The 16,852-nt window shown below is 38.6% G+C and overlaps 1 protein-coding gene across 1 annotated transcript in view; it reads right to left on the bottom strand.

Annotated features, from left to right (window-relative positions):
* Positions 1-4,250: 4,250 nt before the first annotated feature.
* Positions 4,251-16,852, bottom strand: part of CWC27 (CWC27 spliceosome associated cyclophilin) — a 225,279-nt gene continuing 212,677 nt past the window's right edge. The window contains exon 14 of the mRNA XM_065873991.1: positions 4,251-4,691. Coding sequence (XP_065730063.1) covers positions 4,529-4,691 — 163 coding nt within the window. The 3' untranslated portion in view covers positions 4,251-4,528. The remainder of the gene's footprint in view (positions 4,692-16,852) is intronic.

Genomic DNA, 16,852 nt, shown 5'->3' with positions numbered 1-16,852 from the left:
GAGAACTAGCCATAGAATATATACTACTTTAGTCATTTATTTTTTATACATGATGCCCTTCATTTCAAATATATTATTAAAACACTTGAATAATAAAGCTCCAACTAGATTAGTCAGAAAATAAATGGGAAAGTCACTTAAGAGTTTTCTGCTCTCAAAATTATCCTGATTATTAAAAAGTTCTGGAACTGCAGCAATGCTTATCATTTCTGGCATCATGGAATGAGAAAATAACAATTTTCTAAAAGACAAAGAACACCTTCTTTTTGACTGGTGCTCTGAAGAAAGCCTCCCGAATACGTTTTTGCTGATCAAGTAACATGAATTAATATCATGATCTGAACTTAAAGGAATAATCCCGAGCAGATGTGGAAGAGAGAGACCAGATTCCTGTCTGCATTTCACTTAGAAGCCAGTCTTCCCTCCAGGTAGGATTCTCCATCCCTAACCCAAAATATCTTCCTAAAAAATATAAATGATGGATTTGTACATTATCACTTACAGAGAATAATTCAAAGAACTATAATTACATTTCCTTCCTTTCTCCCGCTTCTTTTTTTTTCTGTGAGATTTGGACTAAACTGAGGCAAAAAGATGAGCAGAGGGAAAAATAAATGTGAGCCAAGTGACTTTGGAAAACTCCCTCAACAGAGAATCTGAAGGTACGAACTAGTCATAAAAAGCATAGGGTGCAGATGTTGCTACAATGTAGAACTTCACCAAATTGTCTGAAGTAATCACATAAAAGAGAAATACTCTTGAAGGTTGTCATCTTGGAAAAAGGTTAAAAACCTTTGTGAGTTCTTTAGTGCCAGTGCAAGAGTTACTACATAAGCTTTTAGCTAGCAATGAAACAGAATGGGAAAAATAACCAGTTGTATCCTGGAGCTACCTTTGGTGGCTTGAAATCAGCCACGGTGAGAGTATTTACACCACAGAAGTCAGCAAATGATGCAAATCAGGGCTTTTCTTGCTTTCTGTTTTTTTAGGGAGCCAATTTAGCTGTGTACCACTGAAAACTCTGCACAGGGATTAGCACAGCCCTTAGCACCTGTGACAAAGATGTTCAAGTATACCATTGTCAAGGAAGATTTGGGGGAATAAATGAGTATTCTTTCTACAAGCAGGGGACTTCTAATACCCATCTTAGTAAGATTTGGTGTTTTATTTCTCTAGGAATTCAGATTTAATCGAATCCTTATTAGAAAGGATTTCTCTAAAATATGGCTCCTGTTTCACCTCTCTTCATTAAAAGCTAAAAGAAAGGAGATAAAATATATGTGAGACAGGAAAACCTCCTGGTCTCTAGTAAGCAGAAGTGGTACCCCATGATAAACTGTATAGAGTCACTGGAAAGGAGTCAAAGCCATAGAGAAACCAGACCTGCTTTTTTTTTTTGTGAATGACGGTGTTAAAGAATGTAACCCCTCTTAACTTCTCTACACCCCGTACATACAAATTGCTTATACTGATACAACCCTCAATGGTAACTCACTTCACACATCCATTTTCTTTCTTGTTATCGCCAAGATTAAACAGCATGTTGGGGCAATATTCTGCATTTATCTAACCTTTTCCATTCAGGCCACAGTGATACAACAGCACAGGTTTATGTACCTCACACGTCAGATCCTATCAAGAGACTTGGTAGTGACAGTTTGATAAGGACACCATAGCTTATTGAACTTGTTCTAAAAACAACAGCAGCAAACCACTCATCTCCTCACACTTTTTAATGACCTTTTTCTATGGTGTCCCCATTTTTAGATGCAGCAGATGCATTACTGACTGCGTGGCCACAGAGCATACAGAGAGCTGAGGGCATGTAATAATGTGTGTTTTGATATTATACCATTAAAAATTCTAGAGCGATCTGCATTTCTTCAATTACCTATTGAGAAAGGAGAGGTCTAGAGTTAATTTTAACTTTCACCTCGCTGACAGCTTCAACCAAAGTGAAAAAAATGGCTTGTCAGAAAATGAGAAAAAACAATTGCCAGGAGTTGCTTTTCTCTCTGTTCTCCACAATGCCCAGCATCACCACAGATAACAAAGGAGATGGCTACCGGACTTCACTGTTTCAGGATAACATCCCTAGGGCAAGTACATAGAGAAAAATAAATCCAAATAAATATAAAATTAGAATGAACTATACAGGCTAATTGTCATACGTTTTCTCTTTTTTTGGTCTTTGAACTCATTTTATTTCATTTTTGCAATTCACATGGCCCAAAAACGTTCCTGTGACATTTCCAAAGATTTTACTATAAGCACATTTAATACTATATATGACAGGTAATTTAACCATGTTCTTAAGCTTTTAAAAAATTGTTATTGCTATTATTCAGTTAAATTCAAAATGAGTTTTATTATCATGGTGAAATTCTGGTAAGATTCTAATCTCTGTAGAATTTCAGATCTTTCTGCTCCTTGCAATTTAAAGCAGGATGAGGCGCATTCAGTCAACCTGTTTTAATTTTGTCATTCAGTTATCTTTTAAACCTATGAATACTAGTCTTCTGGCTGTGCCCTAGAGGCCTGTGGTCCCCTCTGTTTTAGGGATAAAACCAAACTGTTTTAGGTGGACACAGTCTTGGAGGAATGGTAGAGAAACCTACGGGGTACTTCAATACAAATAGATCCAGTGGTAATACTTTTCATAATAAACAACAGAGACTTTGTGAGTTTAGAAAACAACATTTTGCTTTGTGAACATCTGTAATACAATTGATATTACAGCGGTGAGGGAAAGATAGGGCACATTTCCAAACACTGGCTTATTTTTTGGTGGCTTAGTATCTGTTCCCCAGAACACCTTTATCATATCCCTCTTTTTCTCTTTGGAACTTTCTCCTACTTCTGAAGCCAAAAAGAAAGGGGGTGTCCTTCTGTCTTCTCACCTCAGGTTCTAGATATGATCATAAAGAACAAATTATGAAATATTTCAGGCATACCAAAATGTAAAGAGAATAATGAGGCTTGACTACCCAACATCTATCTTAAGAAATAAAACATTACAAACACAAATGAAGCCCCCTGTGTATTCCTTCTGCCTCCTCAGAGGTAACCACTAGTTTTTATGTTTTTATACTTTTGCTACATGTATACATCTGTAAACAATATATAATGGTGAGTTGTGTGTTTTAAATTTTTATATAGGAGGTTGCCTATTCCTCACATTATTTTTAAGATAAACTAGTACACACAACTCTGGTTTATTAATCTTCACCGCTTACAAAGTATTCCATAGCATGGATGTATAATAACTTATTTATCCACTCTTTGGTTGATGCTTCAACGAATATTTAGTACAGGTCCCCTTGAGCAATGTGTGAGAATTTCTTTAGGCAACAGACCTAGGATTAGAAATTTTGGATCACTGGATATGAACATTTTTAACTTCACTAGATATTGTCAGTCTCCAAAGATTGGATCACCAACAGCGAAGCCAGCGGTCTGTTTAACAAGGCTTCTATGATCAAAGTTTCAGATCCATTAGTCTGGATGGGGATAATGGTGGTGGGTAGTATGGCAGGAATTTGAATTTCTAACGTGGCTGTAAGTGCTGCTGCTGCTGCTCTAGTGTAGCGTCTGGGGCTACGTTGTGAGAGCAGGCGCTCTAAAGAAAGCCTATTGGATTCCACTTCAAAAGAGAGAGCTGATGAGACACTACCTGAAAAGACGTGGCTGGTGAGGTTTTACTAGGTAACTAACTGGAAGTTAACCTGTGGTATAATCTTGGCATTCAGATTCTAGAAAACACTGACTAAATAACCAGCATGACTTATTGTCATAAAAGGCTAAATTCTTAATAAGTTCTATTGCCAGGATGGGACCTCTGCATGTGCTCCTGCCGTTGCTGTGCTGAGAAGGGCAGAGGAGTGAGCCGGTAGCCTGGGGTCAGGCCAGGGTGTGCAATAAGCTTGGCTGACATTACTTAGTGTGTTATCGTCTTGACTGCATTGGCCTAGACGCAGGCGTGAACATTCACTTAGGGGTTTCTTAAGATTTAAGGCTATTGAGTCTTACTGATTTGGCTATTTTTAGATATTTATATGCAAAACAAAACCATCAATCTTTATATTACATAATTTAAAAATCATATTTCAAAGTTAGTGCTGTGGTAACAGAATGCCAAAGAGGTTTCCCTTAAATATTCTTTCTGTAAAGATGTCTTATAAAAAATTTGAAAATGAAGCCGTCACATATTTTAGGGTAAAAAGATACAGATTTGTACATTCTGCAAATGGTTAACATGTAAACTAGAAGGGAAGTGATTTTATTTCAGATTTAGCAATATAAAAGCTCAATTAGGGGAAAAAAAACATGTACCAGTAACAAAAAGCATTTGCTTACATCATTCCACAATTTACATAACAACAAGATAATTGTTTTTCAAAACCAGACGACAAGTTCAAAAATGCTTCTTTTCACACCCTTAAGTGATGCTGTTGGGAACAATGGCTGTTTTAAGGCCATTTATTGCAGGCACATTTCCAGCTAGTTCTGGTTTATCATTACTCTCATTTTATCTTCTTTCTTTTTTCTCTCTCATCAGCTTTTTGCTTTCTTCCCTTCTTCTTTTATTCACTGGATTCCGAGGATCATAGATTTCAAACGTGTCTGAATCTTGCATGCTTGCGTCTTTCACTTTTCTGCTTTTATCCTCAAACTGAAGTACATGCGACATCCTAAAGTGGGAGAGAGATGGTTCACTGATTTTTGCATGAGAACTGAAAGTAGAAATTCTACACTACACTTGTCTTGGCATGATGAACCAAAAGGGTACAAAACACCAAGATGGGTTTATTGTTTACTGGTGCTTATACCACATGGGTGCCAACTTCTCAGAAAACACTTAAATTTGAAAAACATGTCTGGAGTTTGTTTTGTTGGTTTGTATTTCTAGTAGTGAGTCTCTCTGCTTCAGACTTCACTCGAGGTTCCTTTCCTGATGGGAGGTTAAAAGAGTTCTACCCAGAAGTCTTCCTTCAACTAAACTCAGAGAACATTCTTCCAGCTTCCTTTAAAGAGCACACTCAGCCAGGTTGCAGAGCAAAACTCCCGACATTAAACCAGCCCTATCTGGTTTTGTTTTGTTTTGTTTTCAGTAGTTAAATGGGTCAAGTAGGGAATGTGTTCAGAAAATTCCTGTTCAAATGGTGTTATGAATCCCTTTTCTGGGGAATTGCTCAGTTTAAAAAATTTTTTGTACAAAAAGAAACTGAGCTTTTGGCACGGCTCCATGGACTAACCTCCTCCTCCTACTGTTGATTACAGCAAATCTAACCACCCTGCTTTCCTACTTTATCAAATGCTTACTGGTCTTAAGGTCTCAACATGTGCTTGAATCCTAAGTGGTTGTAAGCTGGCTATGCTTAGCAGCAGAGAAATATGTAAGTGATTAGCTCTGCCTCCCGTTAGGAGGTGCCGGGAATAAATAGGGAGGTCCCAAAACCAGATTCTAGGGCAGGTGAATGAATCTGGAAAGAGGAAAGATCAGTTTTTATATATAAACAAAACTACTAAGGCTTTCCCCACTAAATATTTAAGCAATTTAAAAAATAGGCGCACCCAACACTTTATCACAGCAGATGGGGATAAACCGCCTGAAGGGTTAACACTCCCCACATGTCAGTTGTAACTTGCAGATGAAACCCACATATTACAGTGATTTCTATTTCCCTATATGAGCAGGGATTGGGCAATAGGTACTAGCAGAGATTCCCCTTTCTTCCTGCAGTACCACAAATGCGGAGGGAAGTTTAATTTTGTTAAAAATTCCCATGGATATACTTAGATTTTGAAGAATCCTAAAACGATTTTGTGAGGGAAATGAAATGTTACAATATTAATGATACTACAATTGCAAAGAGTTCGGTAGGGCTGACTGTTCACCAGGTTGACAAGTTTTATCTTACCACCTCTTCCTTCCCAGAAAAGCTTATTAGAATGCAATGAGTATGAGTGACATTATTATGTGGATGAACTAGAGTCTACTCTTATTTACTGAGGTAAAGCACATTTGCATCTCTGTACTTTATTATTAATAATATATTATTTGCATCAGATTTCATAACATGCAATATCACACATGAGAACTGCTGACTTTTTCTATTTCCATGGACTTAACCTTGGAAACAACCTCATTTAGAAAGTACAGCATAGGATTATTGCTTATTTAGATGGAGTACTCAGAGTCTGATTTTCTTGTGCTTTCAATTTTCTACACTGTTTGAGTATTAGCGTCTGAGAATAAAACAAGCCCCAACTCCTAGCAAAAGGATAATTATTCTCCAGCCATGGTAGCAAGTGACCACTATAACCAGACTGAATCAATCAAACAGGATTTAATCAATTAATGGTGACTTGCCTAGGCCAAAATGATCAGTGATTACTCACTTCAGTAAATACACCTCTGAAAGCCAAATAATCAGTGACAGCCTCATGCTTTTGAAAGTTGGCCAATCAGTGGCAGACCCACGCCAGTGACATGCTTCTGAAAGCCAGCCAATCACCAGCAGTCTCTCCTGAATAATGGTGCTTCTGAGGCTATTAACCCCTAAACAATCCCTGACCCCAAAACTCTACGTAAGGTTTGCAACCTGCTTTGCTCAGAGAGACTGTGTCTAAAAGCAAGCTCTTTCTTATTAAAGGAATAAATTGAGCTTTTTTTTTTTCAGGTATTGAGAGGTGGTCTTTTTCTTTGATACTCCTTACAATCTATGCAGCATTCCCTAGAGTGAGCTCTTCAGAAATTGTAAGTGTATTACCCCTGATGAGGACTAAGTTTAGAAGTGTGGCAGGACTGTCCTGTTAAAGGTCCTTATCACACGTCATGGGGAGCCCAGACTCCTACACTGTATTTCAGTAAGTGCGCAGCAGCTTTCCAAATGATTTGTGCTGATGCCTAACCCCAAACCAGAAAATAGCTGGAATCTTATTCTCTTCAAAACAATTTTATTCCGTACTCCTATACTGATATAAAAACACAAAACCCACTATATTAGTTAACTTATTAATACTTCTCCATATACACATTCTTCTATTCTAAAAATTATCCCTTTCTCTGCCCCAAAAGACAGATGGGTCTTTTGTTATAATCATTTCTAGTAGGGACTGTCCGTGTTTCAAAAATGACTTTACCAGAATTTGTCAAATAAAACCATAAAAAGGCAACTTCCTCCTTTCTATGCCATGAGAGGATCTTACAGCTACTAGATCTAGTTGGCTTTGATATAAGAAATGAAATCTAGACATGGGAACAACAGCACAAAGTCCACAAAAAGAAACAGATTTTCCTACAAATCTGAAAGAACAGAAAGCTGTAAAGTAGCTCTCTTTTTCAACTGTTTGTTTCATACACCACTGCACTAAACAAGTCCAACATTTTGATTAATAACAAACCTAAACCCAGAGGAAAGAAGGGGCTATCAGCTTACAAATTACTTCAGCTTTAATATCATAATGCTTAGCATGGCTGGTTACTCAGCATAATATTTAATCTTTGATTGAAACAAAAACATAATCAAAATGCTTCACCCATTTATCTTTCAACATGCTTCGGTCACTTCATTTTAAAAAGCAAAACAAAACAGTTATTATGATTTTCAGCATAATAAACTCCTGACCTGTGTGCCTCCATAAATCACAGACTGCATGAATTGAAAGCATGCCCACATTTACAGTCTCCTGTGAGAATACACATGCAGACTTATTATACAGACTTAATTCAAGTACATAATAAGGTCTGGTAGTTTACAATCTTGTATGTACCAATAACTCAATACTATCCACTCTGTGACTGGTCATAGAATTGGCCCAACAAGAGCAGTGAAGCTTTTGGAATCACACACTGATCATTTACATATGAAAATTTTAGAACTTGTTCATTTGAAGGCAAAGACAAAAGTTTAGTTCTGATTAATAACAATTTTTCATAAGATCAGATTCTCAAGTAAGAACATTGACTTTAGTGGTTATAGAAATATGGAGGCTTACCATTTTCATAGAGGATGTGTATGACCAGGCCACTCAAGATGGCGGTTCTCTTGCTCTCTATACATCCCCTGCTCAACCAGTCCCTACTTCACCTACTCACATGACTGATCTTCCCTCTTAATCACAGAGCCTTAAGGCTAACTGCCTACATGTTTGCCCCGTCCCAGGTGGTTATCATTCTAATACTTAGACCAGAACCACTCCACCAAGCTAGGTTATCAAAGGGAAACATCTGCCCCACTGACGATTGTTAACCTGAGGGGCTGAGAGGGACATGCTCCTCTGCTGGTTTCCCTGGTAACTGATGAGCCAACCTGACATCAATTCCCCCTATAAATGGTAACCTCCTTCTCCCCTGCAGTAGCTAAGATTGCTGCTGCATCCTGCCTGTCGTCTGCCTTATAGGTGGGGTGTCGCTCCAGGACATTTTGCTTCTGACTTGTAAGATTCCCTATCCAGTACACCTTGGATGTCTCTTTCGCTGTTTCCAGGCTCGCTCTTTGGTCTCACGGTTGGGCAACTACAAGGCTTGCAGACCTGAGGGGTACAGCCCCAAAACAAGTAAGTTTATTCTTTTTCTTTTTTTGTATGAGACTGTGTGGAATTATAAACAAAAGTAAACAAGAGAGTCTTCGAAAAGGACCTGGACCTTGACTAATTTGACATCCATTTTTAAAAACTCTCATTCAATTGTAAGGTAGATTAAGATATGACAGCAGTTAATATTAATCGGGAAAGCAAGAGAGGTATAATTCTCAGACATACAGTAAGTGAAATATAGAATTCCAATATTAATAAGTCATTTCAGACTGAAATGCATTTAAATTATTTATGCTTATGTAATATAAACAGCTATCTTTTTCATCAGAAATTCTATAAAACACTCTTTCCCCTTTCCAAGTCTCCCTAATATAGGAACTTACCACTCTACCCTTAGATTGCTGTAGGTGTCTTAACTATTTTATGTCTGTACTATTTCTCCTTCTTCTAACCTCCAAAGATTCTAAAATAATGTTTCTTATATATTTCCTTTTAGCATCCCTTTGACCAGAAACTATCGGCTATTGTAATCCACTGAAATAGCTGAGCCCGACCCTTAAAACCCTCAAATGACTGGATCTTCCTATCTCACCAACTTAATTTTGTTTCTTTCATCAACCCTCACCATTTTGTAATTGCCTGTTCACTTAGTTGTGAACATCAGTTATTTGAGACAGTTTGAGTCTTGTTCACAGTTGAGTTCTCAGTCCTCAGAATGGTGATTGGTGCTGGGAATCAAAGCCTTTAAACCCTCTGTATTGGCCAGGACCTCTGGCTAGAACTAGCTGGTTTGCTAACCTAACAGTTAACCTTCTTTTGTGGGCAGGGACTGTCTTTTATTTCTATGATAAACTTTTATTTATTTATTTTGCGGTACGCGGGCCTCTCACTGTTGTGGCCTCTCCCGTTGCGGAGCACAGGCTCCGGACGCGCAGGCTCAGCGGCCATGGCTCACGGGCCCAGCCGCTCCGCGGCATGTGGGATCTTCCCAGACCAGGGCACGAACCCGTGTCCCCTGCATCGGCAGGCGCATGCTCAACCACTGCGCCACCAGGGAAGCCCATGATAAACTTTTAAAATGTCTAACAGGTTCTGCAGAAAGTCTGGAGCTCTTCACAGGTCTACCTTTCCACGACCTCTCATAGCTCAGCACACACTGATTGCTGCTTTTCCACTGCTCTCAGATCAGTGATGGCTAGTTTTTATTCCTTGTAGACTGTGGTGGGAGCATGCCTTATGTTCTTTCCCACTTCCTATGGTACCTAATGTAGAACTAGATAGGATTTCTTTTAAGGCAATATTTCTCAAAGTCTAATCCCAGAGCCCAGCAACAAACGCAGGCTGCACATTACAATCACCTGGGTAGTTATTAAAACTATCAACACCGGGCCTCCACCTCTAGAGGTACTGATTTAATTGTCTCAGGATGGGGCTCTAGCATCAGTAATCTAAAGTTTTTTTCCTGGTGATCTAAAAATACAGCCAAAGTTAGGACCACAGCATTAAAGTTTAAGAGTCTTTAGGCTTTCAGCTTGAGTTCATTAGCCATTTGTTCTGGCCTCTTCAGAGATGAAGGACAGCTGGTTCCTAATGACAAACTACTCACATACTTAAAGAAGCTTAAGTGGCTTCTGAGCCTATTTTAACTGAGTAATCTCAAGTGTATTATCCATTTCTTAAATGTAGTCTGAGGAAAAGGCAAGGAGCTACACTGAATTACTCATTCAACAAATATTGGAGCCTTTTTATGTGTGAGACCCAGTGTCAGACAACAGGGAAATAAAACCAAATAGGACCCAGGCCCTGCTCTCCTAAACTGAACAATCTGTTAGGGGAGATGAGCACACAGGCACCAGAACAAATGTACATTTTGGAACTGCCTGCAAACTGGGAGGGCACAATAAGAAGAGCATCCTCTGACAGCAGTCTATGAAGAGCCTTCACATGTCTGGTATTGTCTTCACAATAACTATGTGGGGTAGGTGGGAAGTATGTTATTCACCTCCATTTCACAGGCAACCTGAGAGATTCATGGTCAAGAAACTTGTAGCTGGTAAGTAGTTGACCAGGTACTTGACTGCATGTCTTCAGAGGTAACAAACTTTCATCTTGTGAAGATGTATTTAACTTCAGGAATAAATCAAAAGTTAATTCAGTGCTAAGTCTAGTGAATAGGATAAAAAAATCAGATCGGGCAGTGCTTATTTTGGAATACAGCATTTTGAAAAGGCAACTATAAAGAGACAAGAATGATAATCTGTGTGGCTCCCAGGCTGGCCTATAATGCAATTAGAAAAGAAGTTCCAAAAATGTCTTGAGCCATGTGGGAGCCTCTTTGGGAAAGGACACCTCTCTACTAGGTGAACACTTGCTTTAAAAAAAAAGGCAATTTGGGGCTTCCCTAGTGGCACAGTGGTTGAGAGTCCGCCTGCCGATGCAGGGGACACGGGTTCGTGCCCCGATCCGGGAAGATCCCACATGCCGCGGAGCGGCTGGGCCTGTGAGCCATGGCCGCTGAGCCTGCACATCCGGAGCCTGTGCTCCGCAATGGGAGAGGCCACAGCAGTGAGAGGCCCGCGTACCGCAAAAAAACCCCAAAAAGGCAATTAATTTTCACTGTAAATTTTTATCCCTTTATTGCCTTTAATCATTGCTCTCTGGAATTAGTCCCAATTTCTTCCTATACATCCTAAAATGAGGATGCTAGGTAGGGACACACCATTCAGCTGGAGGTCCAAGAGGAGCAGAGCCAAAGAGCCTGACACTCTAAGGATGGATGTCTGGCAGTCTCTTCGCAGGCATCAAATTACTAAGGACTGCCTTTATGATTGATGATGATATCCAGGTATTTTCTGTTACATATGTATTTTTCAAAAATTCAGATTTAGCCATGAAAACTGTCCTGTTTTGAATCCTTCAGTAGTTCTCTATTGTCTAAACAATGAAACTCAAATTTCTTATGTAGCCTCTATGACTTGGCTTTTGTTCCTCTCTCTAAGCTCCTATGTCATCTTCACATCGTATGCTCTAGACATCCTGAATTACTTGCAGTTTCCTGTATAGAACGTGCTCTCTCCTGCCTCCTTGCTGCCTCTGTATGGTGATATACTTCTCTCCCTGCTTCAGTTGAGGTGTCATCCCCTCTGGAAACCAGTCCCTGAATCCTCTCCTGGCCTGTCCTGCTTTTTTTCCAGGAGGGTTAAGGTCCTCTTCTGTACATGTCTTAGTTTAGCCTCCCTCACTAGACTGCAGATGGCTCTGTTTTATTGGCCTTTGTAACACCAGTCACCAAGCCTTGACAAGAAGAATGCCCTCAATAAATGCTGAATGAACACATGTTTCTGGGTAGACAGTAACCTCTAAAAACCTGGTTTTGTTCACCTTTCTCCTTGAGTATCAATAGATAATTCCAAATTATTTAGCAATTTCAGTTGACTCTTGAACAACATGGATTTGAAATGGGCAGGGTCCACTTACATGTGGAGTTTTTCAGCAGTAAACACTATAACACTATATGATCTGTGGCTGGTTGATTGTGCAGATGTGGAACTGTTCCTATGGAGGAACCAGGTACATGGAGGGCCAACTATAAATTATAAGCGGATTTTCAACTGCACGAAGTGTGGGTGCCTTAAATCTCCACGTTGTTCAGGTCTCAACTGGATGTTTATAAACCTTTCAGATAATTAACTCTTCTTTCAGACTCTACAATACTAGAGAAAAGGCTAATAGTCTAAGACCTAAAATAACATATTTCCACTACCGTTAAGTTTATGCTATAAAACTCCAACAGATCTTTCTCAAATGAGCCAGTTAAACTGCCTAATGATTGGTATTTGTCTTCTGTACTCAGCTTTAGAGGTATAAGGTAGGGGAAAAAAAAAACATATATTGTCCTCAAGACAGCCTTCCTCTACTTGGGTTGGAAGGTCCTGCCTTTCTTTGTGAAACTTTGTCACCTACATAATTTGTCTTTAGTATAGTGTGTTGACAGCTTCTCATTTCTCTGTTCAGTTAGAATTCTTAAGAAACCCAACTAAATAATCCCTGATTATTACTTAAGTTATCGTTCTTAAGGGACTATGGATAGAAACTTAAATGATCTAGTTTATAAGTTTTCTGTTTTTTTTTCTTTTGGTGGGAGAGGGCTTGAAAGGAGACTTGTATTTGAAAAGCAAAAAAAAGCAAAAAAGCTTTTTTTAAAAGAAATTTCAGTGAGACAAAATAATTTTTAAGTTTAACCCACATTTGATCCTTTGAAAAAACCACACCCTGCTCTGTATCAGAGATGGGCCACAGCATACTTCTGTCCATGTCACTTCTCTGGAATGCCCTACGACCTCCTTCCCACTGGTTTAAGTCCCCTGAGCTTCCAAGGCCCAATTTAACTGCCATTTCCAACTAAAAATCTGACTGCCTTGGGCCTCAGGACCTACTTTTGCCTTTGAATTTCTCTAATGCCTTTTATGGAAGCTTTTGCGGATTGAAGTCAGAAGACCTGGGTTTGAGTTAAAATGCAGTCATTCGGTGTTTCTGTAGGAAAGTCACATTGCTCTTCAGGTCTCTGTTTCCTTATCTGTGAAGAGGGTATGGTAATAAGCACCATATTTACATAGTTAGAACGAGGTTCAAACATCATGCCTCCAATTGTGGTCCAAACACCATTTTAACTTATTTTGTATTTTGTGTGTATGGGTGTTAATATAAAGTGATCTTGTATATATTTATCATTTTTATACTATTCTATTAAACTTCATACCCTTTTTCAAAGTGTTTTCACGTACATTATCATACAAAACTTATTTGATCTCACTTAACTGTAGGTTTATATGTGTATTTATAATATGTCCTGTCTACACTATGCCATAAGCCATTGAAAGGGCAGAAGCTATTTATAGATTGAAAGAATTATAGAAATCTTATTTTTACAACTTTCATAGCATGATTAACATACATTCACTGTCTTTGTATGTTTTTTCTTTGTGCAAAGTAAAGCAATCCTTAGAGGCAAAAAGAAAAAACAAAAAAATTACCTGTAACTCCATAGCTTATCAATAACTACTGTAAACATACAGGCACATCACTTCCTACACTTTGTTCTATGCATGTCTAAATATGTATATATGCTTATAGTAAGTCCCCTACATATGAACCTTCAAGTTGCAAACTTTCGCAGATGTGAACGTGCATTCGCCTGTCCAATCATGTAAGTTAGTTCACGTGTGTGGCGTACATTATCATGTGTGTGCATCCTCTACAAGTGGTTGTGCTCTTGTGTACTTTACTGTACAGTACTGTATATAGTAGTACGGTATCTTTATTTCAAGCCCAGGATGTCTGGAAGCAAGCGTAAAAGCAGCTGTGATGTAGCTGGTACTGCTAAGAAGCGCCAAGCAATAACGATGGAAACAAAAGTGAAAATAATTGAGAAAGTGGAGCGAGGCGAAAAGATGGAAGACGTCGCTCGTTCTTATAATGAGGAGCTTACTAAAGAAGACCTGATGGAATTGGAGGCCCAGAGAGAGAGGACTAAGAGAGATAAGAGGAAGAACAAGTAACTGAAGAACCGAAGAGATTCATGACACAGGAAATGGCAAGGGGATTTTCTTTATTTGAGGAGGCACTGTTAGTTTTTTGAGGCACAGGACCCGAACGTAGAACAGTACACGAAGGTTGCAGCAGCCGTTCAAAATGCAATCCAGTGCTACCATGTCATCTATGATGAGGAAGAACACAACTACTACCCAGACATCACTGGATCATTTTTTCAAGAGGGTAGATAAAATTGAAGCCAGCAAGGAACCAGACCCTGTGCCATCAACGTCAGGCGTGAGTGAGATTGCAGCTTGCCCTCACCTCCTATTGCTGACAATCCTTCAGCTCTACCATCTCCCACCTCCTCTCCCTCCTCCAGTCAGTAACTCTTCTTGCCTCTTCACTCGATGCCAGCCCCTGTATGCCAGCTGCTGTACTGGACTGCTGTACTTGTCAAGGTGCTGTACCGTAAGATTAAAAATGTTGTCTTTATTTTTTGTGTTTGTTTTTTATGTATTATCTGTGCAAATAGTATTATAAGCCTATTACAGTACAGTACTATATAGCCGATTGTGTTAGTTGGGTACCTAGGCTAACTTTGTTGGACTTACGAACAAACTGGATTTACGAATGTGCTCTCAGAACTTGTTGGTATGTAGGGGAACTTACTATATATTTGAATGGGTCATAATGCATATATTTTACAATTTGTTTTTCATACTGAACTACACCGCAAACATCTTTTTAATAACTATACTTTTACATCATTGTATTCATTGCCTAATATTTGGTCCTACAGATAATTTAAAATCCACCTCATATTAGGATTCTTAGTCTTGTTCAAATTTCTACCTTTACAAACATTACTGCAAATAATATCTGTGTGAAAAATATTTGGATTTTCTTATTTGTAGTAAATGTTTCGGGGCGGGGGGCGCTGGTTCAACATTCTTTCAGTAGATTGGTCTTTTCCTTTCAGAAATGACCCTTCCCCACTGTCAGCCCATGTGGTTGGGACTCCCTTGTCCTTGTCTGAGGAAGGGAACACATGGTATAGGCCTGTGCAGACTAACCAGTGATTAGATCAGGGAATGGGCATTTGAATCCGGCAAGGTCAAACAGAACTGGCTCAGGACTTTTTCTGGAACTATGGGGTTGGCCATAATGGAAACATAAGCCCAGAGCTTCTGGAGGCCACCTCCTGGGTGGGAAGCCTGCCTATGGAATGAGAGGAAAATGGAGCCAGATGACAGAGATTCCTGACATTGGCTGAACTCTGACCCAGCTATGCCCTAGCTCCAGTTCTTAAGCTTCCCATGCTGACAAACCCCCATTTTTAGTTGAAGATATTTCTGTCATTTGGAATAATCTTTACTAACGCTTAGGATAAATTCCTATAAGTAGAATTCTTAGGTCAAAGATTTGTACACTTTTAAGGCACTTGATATATATGATCTAACTTCCCTTCAAAAGGATATACCAATTCATTCATCAACAGAGTGCCTTACTTTGTTTTGATTAATAAACTGATTTTTGTTTTCATTCCCCATCCCCCCATAATGTTTTTGGCTATTTGTATTTCTTTTGCAACATGTATATTTGTGTCCTTTGCCCATTAAAAAAAAAAGGGCATACTCATCTTCTCTTTATGGATTTGTGAGAATTAATATATTAAGAATATAAATCCTTATTTATCACATAAACTACAAACAGACTTTGTCATTTGTTTTTTGAGTTTCACCTCCTATCTTCCTTCTGTCTATCCCTCCTTTTCCCTTCCTTCTTTGCTTCCATACAGAACTTTACAGTTTTTTATACAGTGCTAGTGAGTAGTGTCTTCCTTTAAGTCTGTCTTTAGAGTCATACTTAAGAAGTCTTTCCTCACATTAAGACCATGTAAATATCCACCTGTATTTTCTTCTAGCACTTTTACAGTTCTTTTTTCACTTGTTAATCTTTTATCAATTTAGAATTTTCTTTTAGTATTTGGGTAAGATAAAATTGTAATTTCTTTTCCCCAAATAGTTACTTAGTTGTCCCAATTTCATTTCTTGAATAATCTACCCTGTACTGTTTCCCACTGCTTCAATTAACATAGTTTTGGCATCTTACTGAGAAAGATCATTACCTTCTTACTCTTGGAAAAAAACATTTCTCAAAATTTATTTTACTTTTATTTTTAGAAGAGGTTTACATTTATAGAAACGTTGACCAGATAGTACAGTTCCCTTATACCCCTAAACCAATTTTCCCTATTACTATCTTACATTAATATGGTACATTTCTTACACTTAATGAACTAACACTGATATCTTATTAAGTAAAGTTTATTTAGATTTCCCTAGTATTGTGGACTAAATTACATTCCCCCCAAATTCATATGTTGAAGCCCTAACTCCCAATATGACTGTATATGGAGATAGGGCCTTTAAAGGAGGTAATTAAAATTAAATAAGGTCATATGGGTAGGGCCTTAATCCAAGAGAACTGATGTCCTTAAAAGTAGAGGAAGAGACACTAGGAGCACATACACACACAGAAAGGGCCATGTGAGGAAACGGTAAGAAGGCGGCTGTTTTGTTGATTTCAACAGAAATCAACCTTGCTGGCATTTAGAGCTTGGACTTCCAGAACTGTGAGAAAATATATTTGTTGTTTAAGCCACCCAGTCTGTTGTATTTTGTTATGGCAGCCCTAGGAAACTAATATGCTTAACTTTTACCTGACATCCTTTTTTCTGTTCTAGGATCCCATTCAGGATACCACTTTAGATTTA

This window comes from Phocoena phocoena, chromosome 3 (assembly GCF_963924675.1).
Source record: "Phocoena phocoena chromosome 3, mPhoPho1.1, whole genome shotgun sequence".
Lineage (NCBI taxonomy): Eukaryota > Metazoa > Chordata > Mammalia > Artiodactyla > Phocoenidae > Phocoena > Phocoena phocoena.
The sequence above is the reverse complement of the archived record's forward strand: the minus strand, read 5'-3'. Positions and strand labels throughout refer to the sequence as shown.